The sequence below is a fragment of the Gopherus flavomarginatus genome, chromosome 13 (assembly GCF_025201925.1).
Source record: "Gopherus flavomarginatus isolate rGopFla2 chromosome 13, rGopFla2.mat.asm, whole genome shotgun sequence".
Lineage (NCBI taxonomy): Eukaryota > Metazoa > Chordata > Testudines > Testudinidae > Gopherus > Gopherus flavomarginatus.
The window spans coordinates 27,284,183-27,308,642 of NC_066629.1; the positions used below are offsets into that span (position 1 = coordinate 27,284,183).

Below are 24,460 nucleotides of genomic sequence, written 5' to 3' on the forward strand. Positions count from 1 at the left end.
CAGTTAATTGTCTCCAATTACTGCGCAGTTACCCCCTTATTATCCAGTGAGAAGCAGATTCTTCTGCATTGTTCCATTAACATCTGCCAGGACCATTCAACTTGTTAATGAAACAGTGCTTCAAACAATTAAATGACTGATGACACTCAATTAACATGCTGATTGGCCTCTCAGCTAATTGGTGCTGGCTTGGCCCGCTCCTTGTTGGCAGTGACTTCAGCCTTGAACGGTTCCTTAGCAGCTCCGGCCCCAGAGTAGCGGTTGGCCGGATCAGGCAGCTGCCTGCAGCCATGCCAAAGAGCTGGCTCTAGACGCCAGGCGCTGTGCAGACTGCCTTGTGGTACAGTACTGGCCAATGGCTATCCAGAGTCCCCCAAGCTGGAGGGACGTTCTAACTAGCATTAGAGAGGCAGCATGGAAGGTACTGGACTGGGAGTCAGCAGCCCTGGGTCTAACCCCAGCTCTGCTGGGCAAGTCACTTCTCTTTGGGCCTGGTTTCCCCTCCCGCCCTTTCGTGATGCAGACAGTCCTTTCCCCCAGAGCTCACCAGCTGTGCACAGCACCCAGGACCTGTGTACTTTCCCAGGGCTGTTAGCAGCCCTGCAAACAGCCCCTGCTGCTCCTAATCCTCTGTCAGTTACGAACCTAGCCTGGGAAACACAGTGCAGCCCTCCCCTCCTCTAAGCTCCTGGTAACCTGGCATTCGTGGGGTTGCTAGAGCGCCATTCACATTCAAATCACCCCTGGATGAAAGGCAGGAGACCAGAAACCATAGCAACCTGCAACACACACTAAGCCTCTGAGCTCAGCCCAAACGGAGACTCCTTGGAGCCCAGAGGCAGCTGCTCAGAGTGCACCTGGGTCCATACTGCCGGCCCTGTAGTCTCTAGAACCAGATACTGCATCTTGCGGGGGGCGGAGGGTTTCCCTCTGCCTGCCTGACCCACAAAGCCTAGGAGATGGAGTCCCTGCAGTTTGCTTGTCTCTGTGAACTCTGCGACTGTGGGTAAGTGAGCGCTCGAACAGGCACAGACAGATGCCCTTATTTATTTTTGCTTAAGGCTTCTAGAGCAAGAATTGATTCGTTTCACCCTTCTCCCCTCCACACACACCAGACCTGATCCTAAGCAAAAGCTGCTGGCACTGAGCTGTGCATGTGGGCTGGAAGCCATGGGCAGCAGAGAAGGACAGCCGCCTGCTTTATACAGGCTCTGTCAGTACAGAGCAGTTTTACAAAGCGCGATCATCACTCGTACTGCTGTGGCACCTAGAGGCACGAGAAAGTCCCTGCCCCACAGACCAGCCACGTGCGTGTGCATGGATCTATTCTGTAGTGTTTACTCATGTCCCTGGGGACTTACGAGTTTTAACCACCTCTTTACAGAGCATGACAGGGGCCTGCCGCCGTGCCCTGAGCTGTGCTGCTAGTGGGAGTTGGACAGTAGCAGGCGGGGAGGTTATTTCACAGTATTTGGTAGCTTCCAGCTCCTACCTCCACCACAGGATCCTACCAATAGCATCCATCTCCCGGGGAGCTCTGAGATGCCAGATGGAGGGGAACAATTCTCAGGGGCCCTGAAAGCTGCAGAGCAGCCATCATCAGGCTGCCCAGCACACAGCTCCCAGCGAGCAGACCTGCTGCCTTGGCAGTCACTTCCCCTGACTCCAATGGCTCCCACACGGGCTGGATGTGGAGAATGTTCCCAGAGGGGAGGGGAGCCCGGTTTCGGTTCCTCTCTCTCAGCTGCTTCTCTGTCACGCTCAGTCGACACAAGCACCACAAGAACTGCAAGAAGTGGAGCAGGCCAGCGCCTCAGGACTGCAGGAGGCCCCAACTGTCCCATTACAAGGCAACTTACACCCAGCCACCAAGTAAGCAAGGGGAACCAAAGCAGCCTCCCTAGGGAGCGTTTTACACATGCCCCGTGTGCGTCCCAGTCACCTCCTTACTCTTCCTCCCCTCCAGACGTGCATCCTCGAAGCAGCAAGAGGCCGCTCCGCACCCCTCCACACCCCAACCCCCCAGCCATGGCCTTCAGCACCACACAGCGGGCAGAGTTCATCCCCTGGGAGCTGGGCCAGAGGACCAAGCCGCATGTCCGGGTAATGCCAGCACCACACCAATCCAGGCTAGGCTCCCGCCATCCTCCTCTCCCAAGGGAGAAAGGAGAACCCCTCTCTCCCCACCTACTCCCATTGAGAAGGTCAGGGCTCTACCCCACCCACACACCTGCCATGGCAAGGCCTGCAGGCCAGAGGGGCTCTGTGAATCAACCCACCCGTCGCCCCTCATGTGAGGAGGTGCCCTCTGCGGCTCGGCACTCTGGAACAGGGGCTGCACTGCCTGCTCTCCACTGGGCCAGGGTTAGTGCGATGGGTCGCTCCCTGGGAGCAGCGTGGGCCCAGCTGCCCCACGGGGAGGAGACAGGTTGACCTTTCTAGCCCAGGGCATGGATGGTCGTGTTTTGCAGGAGGCGTATCAGTGCCCACAGGAGCCCTTCCAAAGCCAGAGTCTGTATCGCCTCCACTTCCCGCCCAGGGAGCCAGTCATGACCACCCTCCGGCAGCCCCCGACTCCCAGGCAGCCCAACAGCTCTGGTTTCCCACACACCACCACCACCACCAAGGAGAGCTACAAAGGATTGCGAGTGGAACGCCCAGCCTGCTATGGAGAGCCGCCAGCCCTGGCAGGTACAGCTGGGACCCGTCCCCAGTCCCCCCAGGCTGAGATTGGCCAAAGGGGCTTCATTAACTTGGGGTGCCCCCATTTCCCATGCCCCACCCCTGAGTTCTGGATCCTGATAGTGCCCTGAATGCTCAGTGGTGCTACGGGAGCCAGGAGGTCCAGAGTCCAGAGTGCCTGAAGCGGGTCTGGGTTGTGCTGGGCTCTGCGCCTAGGAACATGCCTGACATGCTGGCAACACTGAGCCGCACCAGCCCCGTTCTCTCCACCCCAGGAGCTCTCCTATCCCCTGACCAGGCAGCCGAGATAGAAAGCACCATGCAGCGAGAGTTCACAGAGAAACGCATCCCCAAACCGGAGCTCGTCAAAGGAGCCCAGGTTCAGCTCACCATGGAAGGTAACAGACAGCACGAAAGCTTCCAGCCCCACATGCACATGGGCCCAGAAGCAGGGCTGCCCCCACATCAGCTCTGCAGCACGCAGCTGCCCAGGCCGGGATTACATTCACTGTTGGCGTTTTAGCAATCCTCCTCCAACACACTCCAGTGTCGCAAGCACTGCTCTGCTGGTTTCATTGCTTCATTCCGCTCACCCTCCCTCTGCAGCCCTCTAACCCAATAGTTCTCAAACTTTTGTACTGGTGCCCCCTTTCACACACCAACCCCTCCTTAAATATATATAAAAAGTGTTTTTAATTTATACCACCATTATAAATGCTGGATGCAAAGCAGGGTTTGGGGTGGAGACTGACAGCTTGTGATCCCCCCCATGTAATAACCTCACAACCCCATGAGGGGTCCTGGCCCCCAGTTTGCAAACCGCTGCTCTAACCACCTTTGCAGGGCACAGGCCCATTCCCTCCATCAGTGCATAACAACATCCTCCTGGTCAGGGTTTGCCTGACCTTTCACCATTCATGGTAATGCCCTCCCCAGGCTCACTAGCCCCTCCTGCGCCCACCGCTGGTTAGCACTTATGCCTACCTTCTTCCTGAAGGGCTGCAGGCTGCTTCACCCCAGCCACCGCCTTTCTCCAGGCCCTCCTCGCAGCTGCCTTTGCCAAGCCTGTCCCATCTCCTCTCTTGTGGGTTCCTCCCAGAGTGCTCCACTCTCTGTGCAGCCAGCTCCAGTCCCCCCACAGCTGGGACCAGTCGCTGGCCTCGCCTCCACATCACCTTCAGCTGCCCAGTCACAGCAAGGCTCAGCCACGCTCCTCCGAAAGGGCCAGCCTCAGACTGGGCCCTTTTCCTCTAGCACTAGCAGCTCCCAAGGTGATACAGTCTCGGGCAGTGATGCTCAGTCTGTACCCAGGTGCTCAGCCTGTGGCCCAATCAGCACAGAGCTGCAGCCCATGTGACATCCTCAGGGCCATATAGGTAGTATTGGATGCAGCCCACAGAGGTACTCAGCCTGTGGCCCAATCAGCAGAGCTGCAGCCCATGTGACATCCCCAGGGCCATACAGGTGGTATTGGATGCAGCCCACAGTGGTGCTCAGCCTGTGGCCCAATCAGCACAGAGCTGCAGCCCATGTGACATCCCCAGGGCCATACAGGTGGTATTGGATGCAGCCCACAGAGGTACTCAGCCTGTGGCCCAATCAACACAGAGCTGCAGCCCATGTGACATCCCCAGGGCCATACAGGTGGTATTGGATGCAGCCCACAGAGGTGCTCAGCCTGTGGCCCAATCAACAGAGCTGCAGCCCATGTGACATCCTCAGGGCCATACAGGTGGTATTGGATGCAGCCCACAGAGGTACTCAGCCTGTGGCCCAATCAACACAGAGCTGCAGCCCATGTGACATCCCCAGGGCCATACAGGTGGTATTGGATGCAGCCCACAGAGGTACTCAGCCTGTGGCCCAATCAGCACAGAGCTGCAGCCCATGTGATATCCTCAGGGCCATATAGGTAGTATTGGCTGCAGCTCACAGTGGTAAATATCTCGAGAACCACTGCTCTAGGGCAGAGGTTCTCAAGCAGGGGTACACCAGCTCATGTAGCTATTTGCCTAGTTTTACAACAGGCCACATAACAAGCCCTAGTGGAGTCAGTACAATACAGACCATGATTTGTTTATGCTGCTCTGGAAACGTAAGTACAATGTTTATACTCCAAGTGGTTTATTTTATAATTAGTGGTAAAAACAAGAAAGGCAGCCACTGTTCAGTACTAGTGAGCTGTGACCCATCTGTATTTTTGTGTCTGATTTCGTAAGCAAGTAGTTTTTAAGTGAGATGAAAGCTGGGGGTAGGCAAGACAAACCAGACTCCGGAAAGGGGTGCAGTAGCCTGGAAAGGCTGAGAGCCCCTGGTCTAGGAGTACATCTACACTGCAAGTAGCTGCAAGTCTACGGCCTGGGGTTCTCATTGGGTGCTAAAAATAGCCGTGTGGAATTTGCAGCTCAACCTCTGATGCTTACCCCACTTCCTGGGGGTCTGAGCCCCAGTCTGAACAGCTCCATGTTATTCTTTGCACTGTAGCATAAGCCCTGAAGACCCAGGCTCTGAGGCTCCCTGCCCCTTGCAGTGTAGACACACCCCAGGAGGCTGGTCACGGCTAGGTATTATGGTACGATGCTGGAAGTACAGGATGGGGCTGTGCTGTAAGCATGAAGCAGCGCAAAGTTTCAGAGACTTGCAAGCATGGCAGAGCTAAGCACACCGGTTGGGTGGGCTCGTTTCTATGTCATCCTCAGATGACAGCCCAGGGGCTGTCTGAGTGCCGAGACAACATGGAAAGCCTGGGCTGAGCTCTCCCTGGGCTACTTTCCAAACCAGAACTGGGAAAAGCTTCCCTATTCTCTAGCCTGAGTTTACTGTCCAAAAAGTTTGAGACCTGCTGTGAGATGTATCATTTATTAATCTGGCCTAAGACCAGATTTCTGCAGCTCTTCTCAGTAGGGCTGGCAAACCAGTGAAACCCTGCTCCTATAGACAGGGGTAGCCTCTCCAAAGACTAACGCCTACCCCCTTGGCATGGGACAGTACATTGCTTTCTGTTCTGCTAGGTGATCATGACATGATGACAACCCACCAGAGCACCTACCAGTCTGTACCCTTGGAGAAGCGGGTAGCCCAGTCACATAATAAAGGAATAGTGCCAGCAGGGAAACGAGCACAGGTGGAATACATGACCAAGTACCAGAGTGATTTCCCAGCATGCAACTTGTTACCTGCACGGCTTCAGCCTGCTCAGCCTCCTCTGGACAACCTGGCAATCAACCAGGGCTTCAGGTGAGTGCAGCTATCAAGGAACCCCCATGGGCAGGGCTTGGAATGGGGAAAGTCCAGGCAGGACGAGGGCTTTCTCTCAGCATTGCAGCAAGGGGGCTGTGGATCCCTGGGACAGCAGAGCAGGTGAGCGGAGCCTTTAATAGAGAGTTAGCACAAGGACCTTCCCCTCCTCACAGTCTGAAGAAGGCTGCGTCCAACCCCAGCAACAAGTTTTCTGAGGAGGAAGAGGAAGGAAACATGATTTTGTTCCTATAAACAACATTGCCAAGGGCTTTGAGATCTTCAGGTGAACAGTGGCCAGCAGGCAGACATTCACTGATATTAACGCGCACACTTACCAAACGCAGTAGCTCAGTGTTGACCCCATTTTACAGATGGGGAAACTAAGGCATAGAGCAATGAAGTGACTTGCCTGAGGATGCATAGAGAGTTCTCGGCAGGGCCATGAATAGAACGCAGGAGATGCTGCAGTGATGGCTGGTGGTGAAAAGCTCTAAAACGCTTGATTCACCTCACCACTGAAGCGTGTCCCTCTTCCACCCAGTACAGATTTTCAGACGGTGCAGAGGGAAAGCTACCATGGCTGGGACACCCGCAGATACCCTCATGCCAGCCCCATCAAGCTGAAAGAGGAGCTGGCAGACTTGAGGAAAGAGAGGGATGGAAAATTCAGTGGAGACACGGTGACCAAGGTAATGGGAAGAGAAGGAGAGGGGGGTTAAATGGAGGTCAGGGGACTCTTTGAGCAAAGTTAATTTCAGTGAATGAATGAAGAAGATTCTCACTCACACAGTGGGAAGAAATCTAGTGAGCAGAGCACAAGGCCTAGGAGTCAGGGTGCCTAGGTTAATTCCCAGCTCTGCCACTGCCTTGTTTTGTGACCTTGAGCAAGTTTCTTCCCCTCCTGTCCGTAAAATGGGAACAGTAACACTCCTCTGCCCCATAGGCTGGGAGGCTTTGAAAATCTCCTCAATTAGCCAGTGTTTGTAAAGGGATAAAGGGGTGTGGGCCAGGCAGTTCCCATTGATGAATTGCTTGGAGATTGTTGAAGAAGGCATGGCAGAAGTTCAGGATATTCATATTCTGCATTCATTCAATGTCAGTAACTCTAAACCAGGCTGAGGTGGGGCCAGTATCTGGGCACCCCTTGGCTTTCATGGTGGGGGTGCAGTGGTTGCTTTGTGTAGCATGGACAGAGAATCCCCTATTGCAGTGATCCTGACAATGGGGGGAAAAAAGGAAGCTAAAGAAAAGATGAGATGGAGGGAACCCTGCCTGAACCCCCGCCCCTGGGTATCAGTGTCACTGCCCACGGTTTTGTCCTGTCCTGCTCCTGCATGGCAGAAATGGGTTGGCTCCCTCTTCCCCTGGCGTCATTGTGACCCAGTAATAAACCATTGGTGTAAATCTTGCACTCAGCCATTCCGCTCCCAGCTCCACACCTGGACCAGCAAGTGGCATTTCCTGCCACCACGTTCTCTACGTACCAGTTGACAGAATTCTTAAACAAGAGAATTCTGCAGTGTTCTTGATGGGAGCTACAAGGTGCAAAACTCGTTTGAAAATCTGGCCCTGCCTGTTTGCAGTATAGCGGTGAAAAGTGCTATAAAGAGCCTGTGGTGGTTGTTCTGACCCTCCTGTGTCTCTTTCCAGCTCTCTTACCCCCTTCTGCCCTTGGACAGGCCTCCGAGGACTGAGTGGCCCCCCACGGTGCTGAGATCCCTCCCTGCAAAGTTTGACGATTCCACAGCCCACAAGTTCTTCTTCAGAGAGTGGGGAGTCCAGCCCCGAATCCGGCAAGGTGACCCCTACGATGGAGTCTACATCAGACCTCTGGTAACACAATGGGGGCAGGAGACAGCTCCTGCTAACGGGCTGCCCATGGCTGGCACCCTCACACAACACAGATGGTCCTGTGAAAGCAAAGTTCATCCAACAGCCTCAGCACCGCCTTGTACACCAGATAAATTCCACAGGGTACCATAAAGACAGAGACCACTGTCCCATGAATGATAATACGCTTGAGAGAACAGCAGCCAACTCCTATTTCAGTCATGGTTGTACCGTGACAGGTGCTGCACAGACTCCTCCGGCATACACAGTCCCTGCCCTGCAGAGTTTATCTGAACAGACGCATGGGGAAAGGGGGGTTGGAGAGACAGGTAGCGTGATGGATGCAGATATCACCTTTTAAAGAAGTGTGGCACTAACATGATGGCAGGTGAGGGAGTTGTTACCTAGGGCAAAGATGTGTAGGGAGAGGAAGCTGGTGGGCAGGGGATGAGGGAGGGGAACAGGAGCTTGGAACAAACATCCAGTGAGGAAACAATGGCCAGAACGAAGCCAGCCCTCCTGCTGCAATGTGGAGTTGGGGGGAGGCTGGAGCTGGGCACCCCACTGCTGCTGTAGGTTCTCTGCTGCTCCCCCAAGGGGCACATCTGAGGCAGCAAAAGGTGGAGGAAAGCAGCTCTTAGACTAACGTTCACCAAGTTAAACCTGGGTATTTGGAATGCTCCCCTGGCAGCACACACATGCTACCTTATGTCCCAGACCCTCTAGCAAACAGCATTCAGGGACAGCCAGGAACAGAGCAGAGTCCAAACAGGCCACATCTGTCTGCCCCTTGCACAGCCCTATTGTATATTTACAAGTGCCTTATCTCATCTGTTCTTTTACATTGGCAGTGACAGAGCATCTACAACTGTCCATGGCAACAACAGGGGAAAAACCCCACTTCCTTGCTAACACATTTTAATATTCCCTAAAAGCAATTTCCTATCTTTCTCCAGTTCTTTCTTTTTCAAATGTAATTTACCTCTGGTCTGCATTCAGAATGGAAAGGAAACTGACAGACTGCAGGTACCTCTAGTTAGCAGTTGACTCATGTTGAATGTACGCATGGCTGGGACAGGGGGTACTTTGATAGCGTCTCCCAACACCTTGCAGCATAAAATACCTAACAAAGAGACTGAACTCTGTGACTGTTTGGATTTCTAGGCCAAGTTTGAAAGCCAAACTACCACACACAGCACGTTCCTGCCCCAGATAGTGGAGGTGGTGAAGAACTGCAAACCAGAGCAGAAATCCATCCGAGCACAGGGAAAGCAGGATTTCTCCACCATCCACAGGGAGTCTTACAGGTACAGCTTCTTTTGGTGATTGAGTCCAGGCAGGCCATGGCAGCATTCTGATTGCTGCAGTGCAACTACAGCTCCGGTTGCACCAGTCAGACACACACATAACTGGGTTCTCAACATTTTCTTTTTCAGGCCAATCCCACTCCCAGTCTGTCGTTTGCAAATGTACTTGATCCAACAACAGCAGAAGGGACAAGAAACAATTAATTCTCTTGTGCCTGTTAAAGCCTGATATGCAGTGTGGATCCAGGTCCCTCAGCCAAATCAACTCTGTCCCCAGGATGCTAATGGGCAATTACTAACTAGACAATTTGATAAACTGTTTGTTTTTTGTGCATCCTAGCAACATTAAAATGGCATCATCTAAAATCTCGGAAACTTAAGTATACCGACACTGCAGAGATGTGATTGCAGTTCGCAAAGTAGTACTCACGCTAACTAGATAAAGTTAGCGTGGCTAAAAACAAAGATGCAGCAACACAGAACAGTTACACAAGTACATACCAAGAGTTCTTGGCAGGCTTGTACAGCCTGCATATTTTCACTGCCTTTTAGTCAGGTTAGCGAAATTTAAAGCTAGCACGTAAAACAATCACACCTCCAATCACAGTGCAAACACACCCTCAGAACAGCTGCCATTAATTTGGGTGTTGTATCTTAAACAAATACCACATCCATGCACATTTGTATTGCTGTAATAGCTGTTAAAATTATACAATTGTGCCTAATTTCATTGTATTTCCTGCTTAAGCATTCTGTAGGAATCCCACCATTAATATCTAGTATTTTAACACTAGCTTTCAGAGTGCAGTCTATTATTTTGCATTTTATTTTAAAGATACTAAAAATTGCTTATGCTTAGTATCCCTAATTAGACAGATGTGCGTTCCTCAGCAAAAGCAGTGTTCCCAACTTTCTCTCTAGCTGAATACCCCCAAACAGTAGTTTTCTGCAAGGCTGGAGTAACAGAAGACCACCAGCAGAACATGACTTATCAGAAGAATCAGCTGACAAAAACAAAAGTATATTTACATACATCTATCTCAAGAGGGGAAAGGCTTACAACTTAAATTGACTTAAAAAATCCAAGGGTTAACTTTTTCTATCATCAATACAAACAATGGTAACCGTAGTAAAAGATTATAATATGATGTCTGCCTCATGAATATGTTTATCCTATGCATGTATTTGCATTTGGAGCTGGTCTTCACTGGAAACTTAAAGCAGCAGAGCTACTTGTCAGATGTGAAAACTCCCCACCGATGAGACACACACCTATACCACTTTAACCCCCACTAGGGGGTTAAAAAAACCACCCCACACATAGAGCCAGCTAGAAAACAAAGTTATTATTTACAATTGTACATCCACATTACAAGACTGCTAGAAATTTAACCTTTTAAGTAAAAAAGGAGCATCACCTTTTGACAGGGAGAAAGCAACACTCCAAGAATCACATTTCCTAAGAGAACCTTTACACTATACTTCCCACCCAGCACCCTTACGCAGCATAAGAACCATGGGAGCCTAATTCCTATCTCAAGAGCCAAACTGCCAGTAAGGCAAGGACCTTCCATAGAAACAGCTGGGGCATTCAACACCGAGAAAACTCCAACTGCCTTTGAGATCAGAGGTGCTTTCTCAACACATTGAAGGACCAGTTCACATTGTCTCTACCTTAGCTGTGGCTCAGAGTCTTGGCAGAGCGGTCGTCTTTTCTGAAAGTTAGCTTTCAAGTTTAAACAAACATGCAGACAGCAATGCTGTGACTATGCAACTGCCAAGCTAGCTTGGCACCGTCAGACCTCTCAATAGAGACCAAACCCTTGCCATCAGATGCTCAAAATAAAATCACATTCAGGGTAGTACATTTAAACCCACCATTAACTGCATCTTTCCATATGCAGTTAACCCTGACCAGTGGCCAGAGCTTCTAGCCAGAATGGGTTTGTTGTCAAATACAACAAAAGAGTTTCTCTTCCATGCCCCTCTCTCCAAAAACCCCCTTTAGGAAGGGACCAGATAGTGATGTTCCACCATATGGAGCAAGGCATTGTAGGAAATATTCATCTACTTAGCATAGCGCAGCACTAGGAATGGAAGGGGCTTCTGCTTTACAACTTGCACTGACAGTTGGGGAATCTACACGTTGCAGGACAGAAGAGCCACTTTAGCATAATTATTCTCTGAATGAGTTTTCTTTAATCCTCTCCGCACCCCAGAGAAGCACCTGAGATTTGAGACACAACTGAAAATCAGCAGATCCCCAAAACACCTCCAGGGAACCAAGAGTTTGGCTGAAAACAGGATTACAAATGTATTTATATATAATTTGTTAAAAAAATATTGATGCCAGAAACTGGTGTCTCTTCTGCATCTCACAGCAGGTCCAAGAGAGCAGAACTGTTTCAGCAGGGAGCAGGATACTGCACTTTCCCTCTGCAGTCAACCTTCCAGCTGCGTTCAGTAAAGCTGTAGAAGTTCTTCGCTGGGCTCAAGGGACCCAAAGTTTTCCACCTTCTCCTCTCTGCCTGACTGGACAGAGTGACCTGTTTTCATCCTCTTCCAGGAGCATCTTGAACTTTCCTTTAGAGGCAGCCTTGTCACCCCCAGGTAGTCCATTTTAACACTGAATGCTAGGGAGAAGAGGTGTTCAGGGAAGAACCAGCCATTCCTTACAGCTCTTGCAATGGCATTAGGTTGTACTGAGGTCTCACTTCCTCCCCAAAGGGGAGCCAGGAGCAGTCTTCCATTTGGTTTTCCCTTTTGTTTACATGTCCTCAACACTCCACTTATATGCAAGCTCCTGAACTGCCTTCTTGCTGGCTAGCCTGGCAAAGCGCTTCTGTTCAAACCCATTGGACCTATAAAATAATATCAACAAGAGTCTGGGTTGGTGCACAATATACTTTACCAGGCCATTTCTGAGAAATGAAACCTTCTGGAATGACCAGATGGCTCAGGCTCCCTTCCATCTCTAGATTGCTGGCTCAGTTTCAGCCCCAGCTGTAATTAACAACAGCTGGTGCCATCTGGTGGCAGCTCAGTGGCCAGTGTACAGCAAATTAGGTGGGTCTCCTTCCAGTTTTTAATGACAGATGTCCCGACTGCAAAGGCCACATATCCCCACATTGGCGAGACAGGAAAACTATGGAGATAGCTCCCCCAGCCCACCATAGCAAGGGTCTGCAAATGTCAGCCCTGAGACATATTAGCAAGGGAGAGAGCAGGGTGTGGGAAGCACAAATGGTGAGAAAATGGCAAGTATTATCTGTGAAAAATTAAAAACATTTCATGGAAGTTTTTGATTTTTCATCAAACAAATTAAAAAATTCTTTATATTCAATACAAAAAAGAGCAGTTGGGGCCCTCTGCCCACCTCACTGGAAAAAAAGAGGGGGAGGATGGGAAAGGGGAAGAGAAGGAGGGGGCACGCACCTGAAAAAAACTGAAACCCAATAATTTGTCATTTCAATTTGACTATTTGTAAAATTGCAAACACACACATTTCAGTATCACTGAAAAGCCATTTTCACCCCCCAAAAATGCAAGCAGCTCTAAGGAAAGGCTGCAGTGCTGCTTGCCCAGGCTGCTCTCATTGTGCTGGTCGACAGAGGACTCTGGTCTTCCAGGATGTTGAGCCAGCACCCCACTCTGGCATGAAATTCACATAATTTAAAAAAAAAAAAGTCTGTAAGCTCATTAAGCCAAGAGACGGTGTGAAAATGCCTTTGTGTGCAGGCAGTGCAGCATACTTCCCTCATGCCTTTGTCTGCATTATCCCTGGAGCTAAGGGTAAGCTCCTCAGGGCAGAGGCCCACCTATCACCTCTACCACCACGCTAGGTGCAACCGATGAGGAATGCCTACCTGTCCACTCCATCCCAGCGATACCCAGGCCATAAGTTAAACCTGTTCAGGGGCGGTGCTGGTCCATTGTACCTGGGCTTCTCTAGAGACAGAGAAAAGCAGCAATATAATCCATTACTATTTCAGCCCAGCCATGTGGTTATGTTATCATCAATCTAAAACAGTGTACACAAACATGCACTGAATGCTGAGCCAGCCAGATGGCTGAGCACTGACCATTATTCATGGAGGCAACTTCCAAATACCGCCTTTAATCTAGTTTAACTCTGTTGGTTCACAAGAGCATAGCACTGTTGTTCGCCTGGCCAATCAGAACACAGCTAGCCAACAACAGTACAGCGAGTCATTACCACTATTGCACCAACATTCACCAAAAAGAGACTGATCCCTTACGGTGAGTCTTGTGCTGTGTATTTATTAACAGCAGCCTTGCTCATCGGTGCATCACTCGAGCCCTGAACTGCCATAACCTAAGTGCAAACCAACCTTTCTTATCCTTGCTCTCTTTGGCTTTCTTCTTTCTGATGAAGTTAGCCATGGGGTCCCCTTCTCTTTCCTTCTCTCGAAGCATCTGATCCAAGTCTTGGTCATCAATGTAACGAGCCAATGGCTTCTGCATCTCCTTTACTGCATCCTCCACATTCTGCTGCTGCTGCCTACTCTGGGCCAGGCTTGAAAAGAAACATATGAAGCCTTATGTTAGAGCACGTCAGACCCAGGGCACATCCTGCTGACTGCTCAGTGTGCTTGGCTAATTGCAATCCTGTGCTACCAACAAGTGTACAGCACTCACAATCCACACACCAGTGCAGGACAGGGAGATTCAAGAGATCTCTAGGATGAGAGAGAACATTTGATGTACAGGTCCAGAATCTCAGTGCCTGGCAAGTGCTCCCTGGGAAAGGAGTCCAGGTGGTCTCCATCCAGTCACAAGTGGGCCTGCATCCGTATCACTAAAACCACCTTCACAACGGCCATCTTTGTTGGCAACAGAGGTGTTACATCAGTAGGGGGAGGGGATGTAATGCCATGGAATAGGACTGAGCAGTTTGCTGTTGAACTCCAGGGCTTCTTACCCCTTGCCCCACTTGGCATAGAGTTCATCTCTCTCAGATTTCGCCTCCGCCTTCTTGTGCTGCTCAAGTCGTTCCTGCATAAGGTCCCTCTTGCGACCTGACTTGTCTCGAAAGACTGTTTCAGCATTTTGGGATTCATCTGAAGACATGAGAAGTTGCAAGTTACTCATTTTAGAACATTTCCAAAATCTCAATCAATTCGGTTAATCACTTCTACGCACTTCAACATCCCTGTGTTTTGGTTGGTTGATGTATATTTCTTGGTTTTAAAGCATTCCAACCTCAGAAAAAGGTCACCAACCACTAACGACAGAACCACAACTACCAGTTTCTAGCCACTGACCACAACTGTCCTTGTAGGAAGGCCTCTTGAAATCTCAGTCTGACCCTATTCTTTTAAGAAGTGCTCACAGAGCCTGCCTAGCACTCTGATGCAAGTTCCAAAAGCTTCAGCCCTCTCTATTATTATTTCATGGGGAGCAGTGCTCGGGGGTGGGAGGGTTCCACCATTTACTTACAGGCCTAGGTCCCTTCATTCTCAGTTTTTATTTTCTTTAATTTTTCCCAGAAATTTACGAGTGTTTATTACCGCAACAACAAAAACAGATGAAAATCAGTGCAAAACGCTATTAATAATGTTTCTGCGTAAGTATCAGGGTTTATTTTGGTGAACAGAAAGACCGGAAAAAAGTATTCAGTAGATTGATTAATGCTTTGAATTCCGTTCAATGTGGTTTGCTACGGAACTAAAACAGATCTCAAAACACAATGCCACTTCCGAGTTTAAGAAAACAACATATCTCTAATCCCCAAATAAAACTTTTCATTTGAATAAACACTTTACTGTTGTAGACTTAGAACTATGAGACTATAAATATTTACATTTAATAACTGGGCCACACCATTCGCAATCCATACACTCAATTTCATCCTCTTCTCCTGTTTGGAGGGGGGGGTGTTGTGAAACTTTTGAATACTTCTTTGTGTTCTGAAATGTACTCTGACATAGATTTTAATTTTCTTCCCATTTTAGTGCATCAAATCTTTAAACCGTTATCTGCTAACAGCTTGAAATGTGTATGTGGTGGGCATGAGATATATCAGTATGTTCGGATGCACATGCACTTCAGAGCTTGTGGGCATGCCTGTCTGTTTATTGTGTGTATCTTATCTAGACTAATACATAGCCTTACTTCAACAGGCAGTTTTGCGCGTGTGCGTGCGCACGCACACACACACACACACACACACACACACACACAGTATTGTATTATTGTAATAAATATCTCTCATGCAAAGTGTTGTATTTTCCTAATAAAACAAGTTATTTTTTATATATTTAAATGAGACAAAAGTAGGGTGAAAATGAGAAAAAAAAATGAATAATTCCTGTAATACTTGGGACTTTTTTGGTAAACATCAATTTAAACTGAAAACAAAGGGGCTTACACAGGCCCCATGGAGTGCCCACAGAGAAGCACTTCAGCCAGGGCCCACCACACCCAAAACCCCTACAACTAGCACAGAAAAAAGCAGTAGGAACCAGGCTGTAGGTTGAAAGCAGGTTGATGCCCATTACAGTCTCATTAACTCTTTACCTTCCAAGTATTTGTTATTTCTGTCGTGTCTCCTGAGCTCCTGCTGTTCTCTCCGCAGCAGGTCGGCTGACACCAAGCCAGCTTTACCCCCAGAGAGCATCTGGCTGGCCTGCAAATCCAAAAGGTATACCACACATTACCACTAGCTGAAAGCTGCGGAGGCCCATCCATGTAAAGAGCTGATGATCTCAGTCCAGTTCTTAGGAGAAATGTCCGTATCACCAAGCTACCTCCCTCCCCGGGGCAATAACTGGCCCCCTTGTGGGCACTCTCAGCAGACACACAAAGACTGAGTGGGCCAAGAGAACAAAGCTGTTCACTCATCCTTAAAAATGCTCACTGCAGGACGGGGTCAGGCAAGTAGGGAGGGCAGCATGGGAAACTTATACCTTACAAGCTTACCCTCTGGTCCTCTCCTCTCTCCCCCTGGAAAGATCTTTTAGAATCTGGGCCTCGACGATGAGGCAAGAGGCCAGGAGAGCTCCTTGAACCGTGGAGTTTCTTTCCAGCTGCCTGACTCCTTCGAGGAGGAGATAAATCAGAATCTGAAGACGTGTTCTGATTCCTCTTGGGAGGAGAGAGTTTGGAGGGAGAGTCACGGTGTAGCAGGCCTGGTCTATGACTGTTCCGTGGGGGGGAAAGGTCGGAATCAGACGAGTCCTGGGAACTCTTCCGTGGCAGTGAAGAATCAGAGTCATGCCTCTTGCGCCTTCCAGGTGACGGAGCCTGTTTAGGCTTTTTATTGGCTGGAGAAAAGCCTGCAATAACATAGAGATATCAAATTATAATCACAGCAGAAATACAGTTTGGAGCCCTGTAAAAGCCTGGACATGCTAGTGTCTGAGGTGCGTCTCTGCAGAGCTAATCTGGCCAGTTTGGAAACCAGAAGAGATGTTAAACATGCCATGTGATAATAGGATACACACAGAGCTAAGTCCTGCGCACTCCTTTTAGAATTCTATCTCAAACACTGAGAACAGCCCCGACTGGTCCTGGAAGTTATTTTGAAAATCCCTCTTCTACACCTATAAAAATACTGGTAAGAACTTAGGTATAATCAGCATTGCTCCAATAGCTTTATTCCTGAATGAGGCTATTTCCCATCAGCATGGGCTAGGTCAGCTGTCCCTAAGGTCACCTCTTCACATGCGGAGAAAAAGGATATTGTTAACATTCGCTAACACGTTTGAAATATTCTTCTCTTTGCATGGGGTTCCTTTTGCTCGCAATTTGCCTTTAATATAGGCACTTAGGGTTGATTTTTAACCCCTTGCTAAGTCTGTGCAGAACAGGACCGAGAGACTTAGCTTTACCATTACAAAACGTTCGTTACTGGGGATTTTTGTACTTCTTGTAAGTAAGTCCAAGTCCTACCATCTTTAACTTACCAAGAGAAAGTGTGAAACACTAATTCCAAATCCCACGGCTGGCAGTAGTGTGCCATCATGGTCACAGGCTGGGGCCTGACAAATGTTTAGAAATAACACGAACTTGAGTGACTTGCTGTTCCCAAGAACACCAGGCTAGCACTGGATGATCTCATACACACTCACCTCTTGTGCTGCTCTGTTTTTTCAGCCCACTAGGTGATCCAGTTCTCTTTCTCCGAGATGGTGATGTGTCTAGGTCAGAACTGTCTCTGTTCTTCCTGAGGGGTGAAAGATCTGGAGTTATCTGCCGGTTATGATGCGATGAGGACTTGTGTGGGAAGCCAGATCTCAGATTAGATCGCTCTCCTTGGATTACTCCCGGTAGCGATTTGTCCATAGTTTTCTTGCTTTTTCTCCCTGATACTGAGTCGCGGCGGCCCCGGCGGGGGGGCGACAGGTCCGGCGAGTCGCGGCGGCCCCGGCGGGGGGGCGACAGGTCCGGCGAGTCGCGGCGGCCCCGGCGGGGGGGCGACAGGTCCGGCGAGTCGCGGCGGCCCCGGCGGGGGGGCGACAGGTCCGGCGAGTCGCGGCGGCCCCGGCGGGGGGGCGACAGGTCCGGCGAGTCGCGGCGGCCCCGGCGGGGCGGCGACAGGTCCGGCGAGTCGCGGCGGCCCCGGCGGGGCGGCGACAGGTCCGGCGAGTCGCGGCGGCCCCGGCGGGGCGGCGACAGGTCCGGCGAGTCGCGGCGGCCCCGGCGGGGCGGCGACAGGTCCGGCGAGTCGCGGCGGCCCCGGCGAGGGGGCGACAGGTCCGGCGAGTCGCGGCGGCCCCGGCGGGGGGGGCGACAGGTCCGGCGAGTCGCGGCGCTGATTCCTGGATGGAGACTCATCTGAAGAATCATGACGCTGCTTCCTGGGTGGAGAAATCTCAGGCGAATCATGATGACCTCTCCTGGGAGCTGATGGTTCAGATGAGTGTTTAATTTTCTTTTGTTTTGTGGTTTCTGAACTGGAAATAAAAACAAAACAAGAGATTTGTAAAGCAGCCAGCAGGGTTTAAAGGGAGCTAATAGCCCTGCTGAATGAAGCGCTGGTTAGCAATTCACATTTGGTTCTCAGTTTCACAGACAGACATTCACACAGATTAATGCCTGAACTTGTCACCTCTGATCTATCACTACCACGTCAAAAACCCCAAAAGGGCTCCTATACCTGGGCCCTCTGAGCTCCAGCCGGGTTGGCATTTAAGTTCTATCGGAATCACTTTATGACCAGTTCACTTAATAGTGGAAGGGGCTGAAACAGATTTTATGGGCAGTCGGAATATTTTCAGGAGTCATGTGAGAATTTAAAGATCCCAAGGCTGTTATGAAAAGGAGGGAACTCTACTGTCCTCATCACATTCTGGCTTTGCTTGGCAGCACACAGCCACCTACATTTTCTCTATGTATTTAAATGGCCATGGAATAAATCTGCTTTCTGTGTTAAAGTGCTGTGTATTATTTCTGTACACTGTATTAGACAGTTACTGCGTTCTTCCCCAGAGGTGAATATATTTTAGCATTGACTAAAGCAATCCTATATACCCCTTATCTAGATCATAAGGCTTAACTGTAAAGTTCTGAGAGACCCTGGGATAAAAGGCCCAACACTGAAAACAAAGTAGTATACAAAGAGCCCGGTTACCACAACCACAGGCGAAGCCCCGTACCTTGCTGTACGCTTGGCAGCTAGAGAAAGGTCTGAGCTTTGTGAATCTTCATTCTGATCTAAAAAAAGAATAGAATCATTACTTAGATTCTTATCATAGTGGACCACCAACTAAATATGAGTCAACCGTGTAAAACTGTTGCAAAAAAAAGCAAACATCATTCTGGCATGTATTAGCAGGAGTGTTGTAAGCAAGACACAAGAAATAATTCTTCTGCTCTACTCTGCACTGATTAGGCCTCAGCTGGAGTACTGTGTCCCGTTCTGGGTGCCACATTTCAGGAAAGATGTGGACAAACTGAAGATAGTCCAGAGAAGAGCAACAAAAATGATTAATGGTCTAGAAAACATGGCCTGTGAAGGAAGACTGGGGACAATATGATAACAGTTTTCAAGTACATAAAAGGTTGTTACAAGGAGCAGGGAGAAAAATTGTTCTTCTTTATCTCTGAGGATAGGACAAGAAGCAACGGGCTTAAATTGCAGTAAGGGCAATTTAGGTTGGACATTAGGAAAAGCTTCCCAACTGTCAGGGTGGTTAAGCACTGAAATAAATTGCCTAGGGAGGCTGTGGAATCTCCATCATTGGTGGTTTTTAAGAGCAGGTTGGACAAACACCTGTCAGGGATGGTCTAGATAATACTTAGTCCTGCCATGAGTGCAGGGGACTGGACTAGATGACCTCTTGAGGTTCCTCTCAGTCCTATGATTCCTCTTATGGAGTACACGCTTTTTCTGCTGGTGTTTCATTTTTCAGCTTGCAGAGGCAAAACACTCATGGGAAGAGGATGGAAAGTTAGCCCAGATGTGCTCCCTAGATGAAGTCAGACAGGGATTCCTGCTAACAACTAAGAAGACCCCTGCCCTCACATCTTCTGCAGATGATGACTACGCTCACTTTCACCCTCAATTCCATTGATGACAACCTGACAACTTCAGGGCACCACCTTGCTGTCGTCAAATGAAGCTCTTGGCTTTATCTTCAAACCCATTCACAAGTCCCCTCATCCACATCTCATCCTGTCTCCTACTGTATCCCATCAGCCCCTCTGTTCTCTGCACAATGCCAGTCCTAAATCTCTGTTCATTTCCTTCTATCACTCTCCATGTGTAATCTTCCATGCTGCCCTTTCCTGTGGAACACCCCTTCTAAGCCAAACAATCTCTCTTCGGTCAAGTCCCTCTTGAAAGCTCTTTTCTTCTGTAAGGCTCATAAGAAGATAGATGCATTGACATGTGGAATGAAAACCCTATAAAACCTAAGCCTTCTCTATCTCTGGGTTATCTAGTCTTTCCTATCTTCTACATACCTATCTTTAAGTGTAAATTATTTGGAACAAGGACTTACTACATTTGTGGGTATTGTACCAAGCTGAATGCTTTGCTGGGGCTAAAACAACCACAACCAATACTCCAAGTTTACCTCCTAAAAGCTTCCATTTACTATTTGTCCGGAATTCTTCCATCCGTTTCACTTCTTCTGGTCTCTCATCAATAAACTCTGCCACCTGAATGCAACGTAGCAGAGTTACAACCCAGGAGATTTCCTACTCTCAAAAATAAACACACTCAGGCAACTAATGTGGTTTGCCTGTAATCCTCCATTATTATGCTGCACAGACTTCTTGTACATCGATATCAAAACATACAATATTGCTAAAGCCTCTGACTAGGTATTAGTCTCTGGATTGATCTCTGTAGCTCTAGAACAGAACACATCCCTTACTACTTAAGTTACAAAGTTTAGCTCACAACATCAGTTGCACAGGCTTATTTGATTTCATTACAAGAGGTTGTTTTAAAACTTTTCAAAATATTTCTCTCATCTGTTGCTTTTGTTTTGCAACAGCTCTCCACTCCTCCTTTTTCATTTAAAAATCAATCTCTAAAGACCCACCATGTCAAGCAGTCTCAGCTCAAAATTTAGATTTGGCTCAAAAACAGGAATTAGCAAAAAAATTTCTATCAATTCCAATGGGAACTTCATTTGTTTGAAGGGAAGTTTTACATCTAAACAGTGTCTGTTCACCAGACATTGAAGCTGGGCTACTGCAAAAGAAGCAGTAAGTAAAACTGATCAGTCTAATTAAAAAATTGTCAGTATCTCAGGTGCTGTTAGTAACTCAAATAAAGGCTTTTAAAAATGATTGTTAACTCAATAACATTCTATTAAAAGTTGCTAGTGACAGTCTATCTACTTACAGTATGTCATTGGGACCTGAATGAGACAAAGCACAGGAGAATATGCTCTAGCAGAGTAGTTCTCAACCAGGGGTCCATTGTCCGTGTGCTCTGGGACAAATCTGACACTGATTAAGGCCAACAGAGTTGCATCCACTTATGCTACCGGTCAATTTTACTTTCTATTTCTGAACCCACTTCACAGAACAGCAGCACTGTAGGGTCAGCTGCTCTCTCCTTTTGCTATAATGTTTTGTTAATTTTTTTAATGCAAGACAGAGTAACAACCCTACCCGCAATAGCTTACAAACCAAATGCTCCTTTTGCTGATCGCCTAGAAGAATGAGGCTCCAATCTGATTTAAGCCTTTAGATCTACCACAATGCATATATAAAAAATCTGAATATAAAGTATCATTCTTTCTAGGCTACTAATGAGCTCTGTCTACAGTTAAACCACAAAAGTTATTCACTTTGCCCACTTACACAAGCAGTCATTGCCCCGGGCACTGCTCGGCAAGTGTTTCCCCCCATAATGACAGCAGGAAGTTTGTAGGGGTGCTGAATAAAATTAGTAACTTGATTTTTGATAGCACAAGCCTCCCGACCCTAGAGTACCCACCAAAGGCAGGTCCCCTTCATCCTCTTCCTCCTCCTCTTTCTCTTGTGCAGCAGAAATGCTATTCCAGCTCACATCATCATCCACTATTCGCATCCTAAGAGGAGGGGGAGAAAGGTAGTGACATTAGGAAATGACTATGGCACAGGGGAGTACAAAGTAGATGAATGAAGCAATAAGGGGCATTTGTGTCCAGTATGCAACTCCAGTGGCAGGCAAAGGAAGGACACAGCAGTTGTTTTTTGCATCCCCATAGTCCACTGTGGTGAGAGCAACTGTCCCCAATCAGCCATCTGGGAGTGATGCTCTAGATATACCTCCCCCCAGACGCAGTGAACAGGGCAGGGGAGCAAGAAAAGAAGCTACACAAGCCCTAAATCGCCCAACACACACTAGAGATAAGGGTAGATACAGGGGTTCCGGTCTCAGAGACAGGGGAGATGCTTTGTAGGCCCTCACAGTTAAGGGGTTACTTGGAGATCCTTCATAAGTGAAAGTAGGGGAGGTCTCACAGATTCATAGATTCCAAGGGCAGAAGGGACCGCTGTGATGATCCAGGTTCTCAATTTGCGGCCAGCAGGCCGCTTGTGGCCCAATCAGCACAGAGGAGCAGCCTATGTGACATCCTCAGGGCCATACAGGTAGTTTTGGATGCAGCGCACAATGGTAAACAGGTTGAGAACCTGACCTTCTATATAGCATAGGCCAGGAAACTTCCCCACAATAATTCCTAGAGCCAGGGCTGGCTTTAGGCCGATTGCCCCGATTCCACAGAACTGGGCCCTGTGCTAGGTCTTCGGTGGCATTTCAGCAGCGGGGGGGTCCACCGAAGACCCGGAGCGAGGGAACGATCCCCCGCCACCGGAGTGCTGCCGAAGATGCAGACCGCTGCCAGGTATTCAAATCGGGACCCGCAGTTCCTAAAGCTGGCCCTGCCTAGAGCAGATCTTTTAGAAAAACATCCAGTCTTGATTTAAAAAACGTTCGAGATAGAAAACCTTGGTAAGTTATTCTGATGGTAAATTAGTCTCACTCTTAAAAATGTACGCCTTATTTCCAGTCTGAATTAGTCTAGTTTCAACTTCCAGCCACGGGATTGAGTTCTACCTTTCTCTGCTAGATGGAAGAGCCCATGATCAAACTGTAACCAGGTCACCCCTTAACCTTCTGTTTGGTAAGCCAAATAGTCTGATATCCTTGAGTCTGCCACTATAAGGCGGGGGCTCTCAGCCTTTCCAGACCGCTGCACCACTTTCCAGAGTCTGATTTGCCTTGCCTGCCCTCAAGTTTCACCTCACTTTAAAAACTGCTTGCTTACAAAATGAGACATAAAAACACAGCAGTGTCACAGCGCACTAGTACTGAAGAGCGGCTGCTTTTCTTCTCTTTGTAAGTATGGGATAACCAGCTGACACGTAACTCGTGCGCTTACATTTACCGGGGTGCACGGCACACAGAGCAGTACAAACAGGTCATTATCCGTACGACATTTCGCTTTGTACTGACTCCACCGGGGCTTGTTATGGGGCCTGCTGTAAAGGCGGGCAAATCTCCGGACGAGCTGATGGACCCCCGGTGCCCCCCGATGGAGAATCATTCCCCTGTCGCTAAGCGCAGGGGGGGGAGGCTGGCGCTGCCAGGGGACCCCGTAGGGCAGCGTGGTGGGGCCCCACTGAGGAGCTCGGGGCGCGCTGGGGGCCAGGGGGATCCCGTAGGGCAGCGTGGTGGGGCCCCACTGAGGATCTCGGGGCGCGGGGGGGGGCCAGGGGACCCCGTAGGGCAGCGTGGTGGGGCCCCACTGAGCAGCTCGGGGGGCCAGGGGGACCCCGTAGGGCAGCGTGGTGGGGGCCCACTGAGGAGCTCGGGGCGCGCTGGGGGCGGGGGGGGCCAGGGGGACCCCGAGGGATCCGGGGGGGGGGAAACCCGGAAGCGGGGAGGGCCGATACCCCCCCGGCCAGGCCAGGCCACTCACCCCCTGCCGCTGCTCCCCGGCGGTTTCCTCCTCCGCTTGCGCCGGCCGCTCTCCGGCTGGGCCGCGGCCCCGCCCAGGTAGCGCCGCAGGTACTCAGCCTTCGACAGGCCCGGGGCCGCCATTGCGGAGCGGCGCGGCGCGGCGCGGACGGGGCGGCGGCGGGGACAAAACAGCGCGAGGCGCGCACCGGAAACGGACTGGCCCCGCGCCGCCGCGCGTGGGGCGGGGCGGGGCGGGACGGTGCGCGGCTGTGCACGCGCTGAGCCGGGCGTGTGACGTACAGCGAGCGCTGGGCTGGGGCGGGGCACGCGGCTCCGGCAGTTCCCTTGGTCTGCGCCGCCAGGGGGAGACAGAGGGTCAGGGAGTGACGCAGGGGCGGGGAGCCCCCTGGGCCGCAGCAGCGTCAGTCACTAGAACGTCCCGTGCAGCCCTTAGCAAGCCCGGCCCGGCCAGGCCAAGGGCGCTGCTGGCTGCAGCGTGGGCCACGTGCCCCCTAAGGAAGGCCAGGGATCGCTTCCCTCAGCGCCAGCCCCAGGCTACAGGGACTGGGCAGGGGGTGGTTTGTTAAGTAAAGACAAAGTCCATGACAAAAAGGGGGAACTCAGCTGTGGGGTCCCCGCCTGAGGCAGGGTGGCTAAGGAGCTGTAGACCAGCCCTCCTGGCTGCTATCCACAGCAGGAGAAGCCTACAGGTCCCAAGCTGCCATGGGTTGAAATCACAGATTCCAGCACATGCACAGCCTCCGTAAAAAAAAAAAAAAATCCTGGCCGTAACTACAAGAAGCCAGCATCCTCTTTACTTGTACAAGCAGAGCGTAATAGTGCAGTAGAACTGCCCCTTTTATCTCAGAAGGGAAGTTAAACCCAGTTATTGTCCTTTTTTGTTTTGGTTAAGCATTAGCCGTAATCTCAGAGCATTGATCCACTACTCATCTTTGTTAGCTTTTCCTCCCATGATTCAAACCCAAGCTTCTCTGTGCTTGGAGTCCTCTCAGATGTGAGCTTGGGGACA

The 24,460-nt window shown here is 49.9% G+C and overlaps 2 protein-coding genes across 6 annotated transcripts; one reads left to right on the top strand and one right to left on the bottom strand.

Annotated features, from left to right (window-relative positions):
• Positions 1–343: 343 nt before the first annotated feature.
• LOC127033712 (stabilizer of axonemal microtubules 1-like) lies at positions 344–10,042 on the top strand. Of its 5 annotated transcripts, none has more exons than XM_050921820.1 (10): positions 344–1,213; positions 1,766–1,872; positions 1,967–2,103; positions 2,472–2,691; positions 2,958–3,080; positions 5,694–5,919; positions 6,464–6,611; positions 7,573–7,755; positions 8,917–9,059; positions 9,189–10,042. In XM_050921820.1, exons 1-10 carry the CDS (start codon positions 1,155–1,157, stop codon positions 9,286–9,288), a joined length of 1,446 nt encoding a protein of 481 aa, XP_050777777.1. In that variant the 5' UTR covers positions 344–1,154; the 3' UTR covers positions 9,289–10,042. The 5 variants fall into 5 exon arrangements, with proteins under 5 accessions (XP_050777777.1, XP_050777778.1, XP_050777775.1 ...); XM_050921821.1 differs by having other exon boundaries at positions 344–1,006; XM_050921818.1 differs by having other exon boundaries at positions 1,766–2,103.
• A 342-nt stretch (positions 10,043–10,384) lies between these two features.
• On the bottom strand, positions 10,385–23,619 carry BUD13 (BUD13 homolog). Its single transcript, XM_050921855.1, is given in 12 exon segments — positions 10,385–11,920; positions 12,926–13,007; positions 13,412–13,596; positions 14,002–14,140; positions 15,600–15,708; positions 16,002–16,357; positions 17,153–17,810; positions 17,812–17,977; positions 18,680–18,737; positions 20,102–20,186; positions 21,481–21,574; positions 23,450–23,619. Coding segments are annotated over 12 exon segments (2,148 nt in total). The 5' UTR covers positions 23,572–23,619; the 3' UTR covers positions 10,385–11,826.
• Between the last annotated feature and the right edge of the window lie 841 nt (positions 23,620–24,460).